A 10,336-nucleotide genomic window follows, 5' to 3' on the forward strand; every position below is an offset into this window, starting at 1 on the left:
CAGGATTCAAACTTCCAGCCGGACAGAGGGCATAGTGTCAGATGGGGACAAAGTGTCAGATGAGTGACATCGGGAGAGAGAGTTCAAAAGCAACAGAAAACGGTTGCACACAGAAAGATATATAACTATCATGCGTGTCAAAAATACAGCCCCTTGGGTTTTAGTCCAAACCATAGCTTTGTAGTTTTTTGTTCAAATCCACCCAATTGATTATAATCCAATAACCGTTACAGCCTTTCAACGAGATCCAACATGCCAAAAATCACAGATTAAACCTGTCACAGCCACAACTGCATTATTGTTTAATACAGAGACGGATGGGAATTTCTGATCCTAGCATTCCCATGGACTTTTGGGTTGAAACAAATATGATTACTCTGGCTGATTAAAAGGGCAGTGTCTGTGCCGGTGTTTGTCTGTCTCAAAGTGTACGTGTGTTTGCGTGCCAAATGTCACCAGGAGGCTGACAACCAATTATATCAGAGCAGGAGGGGCCTTTGGTCTGACAAGGTGGGCATCTCGGTGATCCCTGGTTGGGACCTCAACCAGACGTACCCCCCCCCCCCCTCCCCGAGGGGCAGCAATTAGGAGCCAGCCAGGGCTGCTGCTGCACCTGCCCAGCAGGGTGGGGCCCCTGACGGAGGGGCCGGCTGGTGGGCTGCCTCAGCATTGGCCAAACAATCCCTCATTTGAATAGACATTTGTCAACACACACACACACACACACACACACACACACACACACACACACACACACACACACACACACACACACACACACACACATTGGTAAATCAAACATGTTGCAAAAACGTTTCAACAGGGACAATTAGTAACGCTAGTTAAAAAACAACCTGAATTGACAGATTCTTGCAGTTTGGTTTTTACAGAATGCCAAAAAACTGCAGATTGATATTCCTCAACAACATCTGTCGTCCATTCTGGGGAAAAGAAGCTGGTAATCACAAGCTGGTGAACAACAGCTCTGCACCGCATGACTGCTCAAGGGCTGCTGCCTCTCTCTGCCCCCCACACACTGTACCACACACACACACGTGGCTGAAAGGGGATAAAGCTAAAGCCTGATCCGTCTGAAAGTGCGTTCCTGCCCACCAATTTGATTTAGGATTGATCAACACCTGCAAGTGATGCCTCCTTTTCCATCTGTCACAAGAAATGCCATTTCCTATTTTTTTGATTTACTGCAACAGTGCAATTATTTCAATTGATGATTGATGCTCCTCTGCAGTTCTGCTGTAAAGAAGCTGCCTCTGTCCGTCTCTTCTCCCATTCTCTAATCCTCCACAAATGTAGAAAGTAAACTCTACAGAAAAAAAAAAAGACGGATCACATCTGTCTCTGGGTCTCACTAGCGTTTCTAGAGTTTCTAGAGCAATTAAAATATCCAGCTTTCTAAACTCCAGCAAGCAGGGACAACAACAAGAGACTTTGCCTTAAGTGTTGATTGCAATAAGGGTGAGGAGGTCTCGATAAGAATCGGGTTGAACCAAAACACATCAACAGTGGGGCAGACGCTGCAAGACTTGCCACTCGCCCAGCTGGCACCAAAATAAATAAAGAATAGCGACCAGAATGTAAGTTACGTGAACGGTGCAGGAAGTGAACACTGTTTCAATGAACGCTGTTGCACCGTTGAATCTGCCATGTGATGTCCTAAAGCGCAACGCACACGTCTCACACACACACACACACACACACACACACACACACACACACACACACACACACACACACACACACACACACACACACACACACACACACACACACACACACACACTTGTCCCTTCACACTAGTGCTTCCTCTCTTCCCCTCTTGCAGTCTCTCCCTGCGTCTCTCTCTCCCTGTGGTCGGTCCTGTATCACGCTGTGGAAGGAGCCGTCGACAAACAGGGAGCCCATCTGTGCCAAGCTCGGTGCCACACTCGGAACGTGTTGACACTTCCACAAAACGCAACACATACACACGCTTAAAACAGAGGAATCAACAGTGTGTCGACACGAAGATAGTCGGATAAAAAACACAGCAAATTGAAATCCGAATGATACTCTGCGGATGCAGATCTCTTGAGCAGCGCCATGCCTTATCATGGATCACCTGAATGGTTGGTTCTGTGCTACTGGCCATGGTGGCGCCAGAGACAGCCCCCCCCCCCCCCCCCCCCCTCCCCCCCACACCTGCTGGAACGGCTCACTTTGCCCCTTTGCCAGTACGGGCAGACCCATCTGACGGGAGCACGCTCAATTAGCCTCGGAGATTAGCCTTGACCGCTGGTCTGGAAGGCCATGACATAACCACCGCTATCTCCTGCTGAACTAGAACTACAAAACATGGTGGTGTTTCTCAATGGCTGTATGCCTCTTGGTTGTTGTGGATGACTTGAGGTGTGTGCTTCTCACTTCATAGCGCTTGCGCTAATTTCACCAGTGGCAGAGGAAGTGGTAACGTCATGCCTGAGGAATGACCCCCCCCCCCCCCCCCCCCCACACACACACACACACACACCCTCCCATCCCCGGTTCGCTCTCTGCTCACCCAAGGTGGATGTGTGAATGCATTTCCTCTTCCTGTTAACAAATCGCCATTGTGTCGCAGTAAACAGTTTATTGTTGCAGGATCGAGTACATTTAAATTTTAAAACACAATCCCTCCGCTTTGGGATCCACCTGTGACACCAATTCTGCATTGGCCATTTAAGTCTCAATGCATTGGTTGACCATACAACACTATGCTACTTTGTATTTTGTTCCATTTATTATTACAGTTTTGCACAAGAAATGCCTCTTTACATATCAGTATTCATCCTCCTTCAGAAGCATCGATATTTCAATTTCGAGAAAACAAATATGCCCGATATATACCATTACCGTCCGTGCTTCCAATTATACCGTGATATACATCTGAGGCCATTCCGCCTAGCCGTATTTACTTCCTTAAACCAAAGTCAGCGCCACACTCTCCAACAAGATAAGTGAGCTAAAGGGGGATCCTTTTTCTTTACCTTCAGCATAATAGGAGCCATTGATTGGCCGCGATGGAGAAGTCACACTATCGGCAGCTGACGGCATTATGGGAAGGGAGCAGGGAGCATAACAAGGGCAGAACACAGCACTGTTCCTTTCAAAGAGAAGTAGGACTGCTTTTTATAAACTCTTATTTTGAAACACATTTAGGTTACGGGGGGGGGGGGGGGGGGGCAGATGTCATCCAAAGTTACTTTGCCTTTATCTGTTAAAAGACAAACTTCTTTAGAAACGATAACATTGTAAATTGCAAACTTTGCACAAAAGGAAATAAATTATTTAGGTCATTCAGCCTGTTAATACCTCAAATGCTTGACAAAAGTAGCAGGGTTGTTTTGCAGGTTGGTCACATTGTCACAAACGCGAATGCACACGCACAGCATGCATGCATGCATGCATGGCCTGGCCAGGTGTACCGCGTGTGTATGTGTGTTTCACGATGGAGAAATTAGGATGTCATATTAAGCAGCGTGCCGCAAGCTGTGCCATTCTCTCCAGCTGCCGTGTGTCACATCCATTTGGTGGTGAGTTTCGTTTCTGTTCCCTCACCGTCAAATGCCCCCCCCCCTTCACCCAGCCAAACAGACGCCTCACAAGAAAGCCCTCCAAAAGCATTGATAGGATGAGACACACAGACACCAAGAGAATAGTGCATCCCTTGGTGCACATTGCTGTTTGCTGCAGACACGTTTAAAGTGTCAATGAGTCATTTACTCTTCACAGAGACAAGACAGAACAAAACACCAAGACAAAACCTCGGTTTCCAAATGTAAGCTCATCCGACAATACGTTTGGATAGCCGTGGACCATTTGGATAATAATTTAGATCCAATTCCTATGCGAGAGCGCGTTTGGACTGTGTAATTAACATTCGTAATTCGCTAAAGCACACTGCTGGTCGTCCTGACGTAACATTTTTACATTGGGGGGGGATTAAGGATATGTGGGGCTCTACCGGAAGCTGATTAACAGCATGGCTTATGTCCCTTGTTCCCTGCGCAACTTATTATACTTTTTCTCCCTACTCGCAAACAACCCAGCAACGCAACACCAACACAATTACTACTGAATTAAAGAGCATGGACTCAAATGTTCCCTAATGGCTTTTGTCCATAACCCGTTCCACTTCTGACACCTTTACTCACAACAGATTCAGTGTCACTGTCAATGGCATCGCAGCATGTCTGGAATGGCTATGAGTAACAACTCTGCCCCAAAGAGCTGGTGCGTGATTAGCTTTTTCCTCAAAAGACAGCCCTTTGTCTTCAACCTATCACTGCTAATCACAGCAACCCATTGTTTTTTTTCTTTACCTCTTGATGCGTTGTGGGAAGAGCAACCTTATCTTCATCTTGTTATTACATAATTACTTTCGAAATGTCAGCAAGATGAGAAAAAAGAGCACTTTGGAGACAGAAAGCGAAAATGAGTTTTCGATGTGGTGGCGGGAGATAGATTCAGCCTCACTGTGCAGTCAGATTGAACAAGTCACCACAATGAGATTGTCACAGGCAATTGCACTTTCATTAATGTTTCGAAGCAGTCAATTTGTTTTGTCAAATGGAAACCCCCTGGAGAAACTGAAGTATAGTTGATGAGAAGAGACACAGGTCTGTTGTAGTGACCAAAAAAACTATTGGTGTCAGATGATTGTGAAATGGGCAAATATGAGGTATTATAATTTACTTTAATGATTGCCTTCTAGGCAAATAAAATACAAGGTCTGTTCATGTTTCCAGTACGACAAAGGCATAGTTCAGTATCATCATGAGGAATCCTCTATAACATTCCCGCTCAAATACAACAAGGACTGGTTTGGTTGAATTACAGTAACACCGTAACATGGCACATCCCGACTGGTAACATCAAAGTACCATACTGTCAATAGTTCCGCCAGGGGCGAGACAGATGATTTGTGATCCCCCCGAAAAGAAAAAAAGCTGAATGACTTGCATACGTTGTAGATCTGGGTCAAATAGTCTGAATCGCAGCTACAAGACTCCCTCGGCTCTTAAACTGTATGCATAAATAATGGCACCACCAGATTCTAATTAGCCCACTTCATGCATCGTAGATTTAAATACCTTTGAACAACGACGAGACCCACCGATCAGCTCAGTTGAGTTACAGAGTTGTCTCTCTCTCTCTCTGTGTGTGTGTGTGTGTGTGTGTGTGTGTGTGTGTGTGTGTGTGTGTGTGTGTGTGTGTGTGTGTGTGTGTGTGTGTGTGTGTGTGTGTGTGTGTGTGTGTGTGTGTGTGTCTGTGTGTCTGTGTGTCTGTGTGTGTCTGTGTGTGTCTGTGTGTGTGTGTGTCATCACTCTGATGCCTGCCGGTAACCAATGTATGACAATAGAACAACTTTTAACGTGAATACACCAGGATTACTCTGAATAATGCATCCCTGAAAAAAACATTATTCCGGCCTTCCTTCTTCCAAGGGGGTCTGGCTTCAGCCAGAAGTTTGAGGCAGCGGTGTGTGGTGGAGACGGATGGGCATTGTAACCGGAAGGTCCCACCAGTGCCGTAGACCAACGTCTATCGTGACCCAATAGGCCAGCCCCAAAATCGCAGTATTTTATGGCCTGCTTGCACCACTGTGCAAGTCCAATCGAATGAATGGGCTGCCATTATTGTCTGACTTCTTCTTTAAGGTCACATGTATGACTGATTGATTATCTCTCCATCGTCTTTGGTCAGTTCAGAGAGGAGTCTTTTTTTTTTTTTGTTCCTGTAAAAAGATTTGCTTACTTGTTGTTAAAAGAAACAACGATGACGCCAGGGGAAACAGTGATTTGTTCAGCTGGTTCTTTTTTTGTTTGCAAATTCGTGGAAAAAGTAGACAAAGCACGCAATGCATCAGCTAATAAGAACACACACACACACACACATTAAGTGTGGCTGTCCAGTAGTTTAACCATTATCCATGAAGCTTGGCTTTGGTATGGATGGTTAACAACAGCAAACCTAATCCCAAGGGTTCATCCTATTTACTTGGTGTGGATAATCCATCAAGTTAGAAAGAACCCAAACTACAAGAGATAGAAGCAGAAGATAAAGCTGGATACATAGTATACAAAAAGAGCTGGGACTGGACGTTACTTCTCCGAGCCTAATTCTTCGCTATGAAAGAAGGCTGTTTCACTCCGCTACAACGGTCGAGCTTAATCACATTGTGCTGCTGTTAAGACAAGCCTGACACATAACGTTTAGCTTATCCCAATATTAGTCAAATCAAAACCTCTAGGCTATAATTAGCCCCGAGTGTAAATACACACAGAGGTGTGAGTGCAGATAATGATCCCATGCCAGGCAAATGCAATGGCTCTGAACTCACCGCGCTGGCCAGAGCGCCAGTGTAAATTCCATTGTGTGCATTACTGTGCGCCTTTGTTCAAAGAGAATTTGTCACCGTTCTTATGCGCGGCGGACAAAAGAAGATGGTGGTGCAGCATTTTGGCCACAGTGCACTTTAATGGGGTACAGGCGAGAGACACAAATGTGCAACTAGTTTCTTTGTACAAATGTGGAGGGACGAAGGTTGCTTATTTGGGTATCCTGTATGTGTGAACGAAAACAAAGAAACAAACCAAAGCACTTGAGGATGTTTTGAAGGATCTCAAATTGTTAAAACTTTAGTTTGCATCTTTTCCTGGTATACCTACCTACCCGCATTTGGTTTTCCGGGATGCATCTGATCTATGTCTACCAAAATATTCCGCTCCTTTCACCAGCATATCTGTTTCCAAAAACAACAATGCAGGTTCAAATGTCATAATTAATCAAACCAAATGATCTAGTCTCTTGTCTTCACGAAGGTACTAGTAAGTAAAGATGCAATTCTAACCCCAAACTCAATTTCGGTCCATTTGGTTTATCCCTGAATGAAGCGAGGAATTTTTAGAATGCAAACTCTTATATTTGTCCTTATTGTTTGGTATGAGAGATCTTAGATTCTTTACTCTTCCACCACTTTCCGCATTCACTGTTCACACAAGGCCGGTTGTAGATAACAAGCCGGAGAACAATGAGCCATTTGAAACACTGTGTGGAAGGCAGTTTCTTTACACTGAGCCCTGCCTTTTCCTCCATGTGAAATTGGGAATGCCATTAGAGGCTCAATGACAGGGTCCACTGGGTCAACGGTAATGACTTGAGTAAACAACACACACACACACACACACACACACACACACACACACACACACACACACACACACACACACACACACACACACACACACACACACACAACTAACAAACAAAGTCTTTCATCCATCTCAAATGTGAAGCACATGCCATTCCTCATTCTCTGCTGTGATTGGTCAGTAAAGATCCCCACCATGGTGTTAGCATGGTACAGAACTGCAATAGCACAATTATTAAATAGCACGCCACTAACCCTAATTATAACTATAACAAAATAAATGGAGAATTAATAAAGATTTCCACTTTGTTCAATCACTAGCAACCCTGAAGACAGCACCATAAACCCCACATTAAAACTCTGCCAGAAGGAGAAAACTACAATTCGACATGCACACTCCCATGTTGTCTGCAACCATCCTGTGACTGTCACTAGTCTCTGAGATGTTGTAGACAGAACCCTCTTGAGGATGAGGCGGGGCAGGGGGGAGGCTGTAGGGCCGGGGCCGGAGCCTGGGGCTTTCCTGATTACTCACAACAGGGAACCCTCCTCCTCCGCTGGGAGGACTTGGCAGCTCGTGACCGAGACACCAACCGTTTGGCAAGCGGCTAAGAGTCGTCGGGTCAGGAGCCGCAACCAAACACCATGAATCAAGTCATTATGTTGCGTGTCCGTGGCATACGCTATGGCATGTGATAATAGTTTCCCTCAAGAGTTTCACTTTTTTGGACGGATTTACGGACTTTTAGAAAACAGACCATTATATCAGTTGGCTGACGTTTGCCTCTCCCTTTCTCTCTCTCTCTCGTTGAATGTAAAGATAGTTTAGCAATTATAATAAACATTAACACAGTACAGGTCTACAACCCTTTGGAACATCTCTAGAGAACGCCAGCATGTCCGTCTCCCGCTCGGTCACTTATGGGAGCATATTGCTATCAACAAATTATCTTACATATAGCTGGTAGGTTTGATAGTGAATTCAGTACTTTGTGGCAAGCTTTTTTCAACTGGACATAGAGTGCAAAAGTCGAAGCTGATCAGGAAAACATGTTTAACCAGAGTCAACTACCTGGTCAAACACAACATGTTTCTCAAAGCCCTGGAATGTAGTGTGTTTGATAGCCCTGCAGCCTGCAGCCAGCGCTGAAGAAGTTGGACCCTCCCTGAACTTCATTGATGTCTTCAGGTCATTAATGAGCTAGTTTGATATATTCTTGGTGGGTCCATCCATATTTTTCGAAACTGTGGTATGACAAATAGTAGCTGAATTGCATACTATTTCTTGGGACATATTACAATATGGGACAATGTTACACTTTACTAAACGTAATGTATATTTTTGATAAAAAAAAATAATATTTTTTATGTTGGTATTAACGACAGCTTTCAGCTTGTTGGTCATGTTGTCAAGCTCTTCCTTTCATTGACTGGTCAGCCAGTCCCACCCTCTACCCACCCTGTTGTGACAGTCGCACCCCCAGAGGTGACCCCCTTCACCCTGGCCCAGAAGACGTTACCGAGCCGGAGTCACTCGCTGCCAAGACTACTCGACTTTGGAAAGGATATCACTTGTGCTTCCTCTGAGACACACGGCAGCCTTCTCAGGCTATGGTACTGGACAGGGGGTTGTAGTGGGATTAGGGGGAGAGAGGGAGGTAGAGGGGGTTTGGTTTTGTGTGCAGTGTAAAATGTTCTTCATAAATAACTATGTTGAAAATCCACAAGTTTGACTTATTTTTTTCACTGAAAATATTGTTTTTGTTATAAAAGCAAGTTAATTATTGGTTCAAATGTGAACGTACCAATACACGCAAGTGAAGATGGCATCTGTTGTGACTCCTTGTCAACAAGACTTACTATGGCAACTCTGACTCAAACTTTACACAAAGTGCATCGAGACAGCCTCTCGCTGTTCTGAGCCTCCAGGGCTCCGCACAAGCACGCGCACTGAGGAACGATGACGTAAGTCCAAGTGACTGAATAATGTCATACTCTCCAGCAGACTTCTAGACTTGGCAGGAGAACAACAACATCCCAGGCTAGCGCGCAAACACAACACAAGCGGTCAGGATCACATTGGGCAATACAGACACCAGCAGTGTGCGCATACCCACTGAGTATTGGAATAATTGTTAATTGCTCAAGGACTGTAGTGACATGTCAACACAGTGCAGAACGTATGGTCGGTATACTATCAAGGCACCACAATGCAATAGGAAGTATTGACAAATTGCGTCAAGAATTATGTTATCTATAAAGAACTGACTGACCGCATTTTTATTTTTGAATTGCACCTACTATAATTGATATAAGCTTTATTCCAATGTATTACATTTAAATGACACATGGAAATCAAAATAATATGTTCTTTGCAGTTACCTATACCCACGTTGGAGTTTGCATGGATATCTATTGCTGTCATTCTCCTTATTGCAAGCCATGTGGGATGCGAGCGATGGAAGGGTGCTTCGTCTTACCGTCGATATAATCTCTATCACTGATGTGCTGCAGGTTGCAGGCGGTATCCTCCCGGCTGAGCTCCGCCTCTGGCCGGTAGGGTTCCAGCCGCGAGTGGTTATTTCTCCGGTGTTTGGGGCTCGATGAAACACAACAGGAGGTAGTATTCCCCATGGTGTAGCGTTCAGCTGTGGGTCTTCCAAGTCAATATGCACCACACGGACACTTTATTCAGGTCCGCCTCCTGCCAACTACAACCACGACAGAAACTGAAAAGACCAACCGGGGCGTTAACGCGATTGCCCAAAGGAAGCAAGTCAGAATCAAACTAATTATATGCAAGAAACTGACCGTTACACGTCATTCCACGGGGTCAAACGATAGACATTATACATGGGAGCCATTTAGGAAAGTAAAGAGGTGGGCAGGCAAGTAGTGGTACGGCAGAATCAGCAGCGCACCCCTCCCTTTGCCAAATCTCCTTGTTGACCGCAGTCCACACCATATAAACCAGGCGACAGCTTCAGGACTGTCGTTTTCCTCCAGAGGGGCATCCAGATGTACTCATAATCCCCGCACTTCGGCTCTTCGAACGAGGCGTTTCTCCGGACCAGGACTAGGAGCGCAGCGTTTGTTGTCTCTACAGTGGGCTACATCCGCTGCAACAAACAAGCAGCGCTGTCGCCG

At 45.2% G+C, this 10,336-nt stretch overlaps 1 protein-coding gene across 4 annotated transcripts in view; it reads right to left on the reverse strand.

Moving 5' to 3' along the window:
• ccny (cyclin Y) overlaps positions 1–10,336 on the reverse strand; it is a 33,520-nt gene extending 23,184 nt beyond the window's left edge. For 2 of the 4 annotated variants that reach the window (XM_030349160.1, XM_030349157.1), the window contains exon 1: positions 9,670–10,336. In XM_030349160.1, coding sequence (XP_030205020.1) covers positions 9,670–9,823 — 154 coding nt within the window. In that variant the 5' untranslated portion in view covers positions 9,824–10,336. The remainder of the gene's footprint in view (positions 1–9,669) is intronic. The other 2 variants (XM_030349159.1, XM_030349158.1) reach the window with 2 other exon arrangements.

This window comes from Gadus morhua, chromosome 23 (genome assembly GCF_902167405.1).
Source record: "Gadus morhua chromosome 23, gadMor3.0, whole genome shotgun sequence".
Classification (NCBI taxonomy): domain Eukaryota; kingdom Metazoa; phylum Chordata; class Actinopteri; order Gadiformes; family Gadidae; genus Gadus; species Gadus morhua.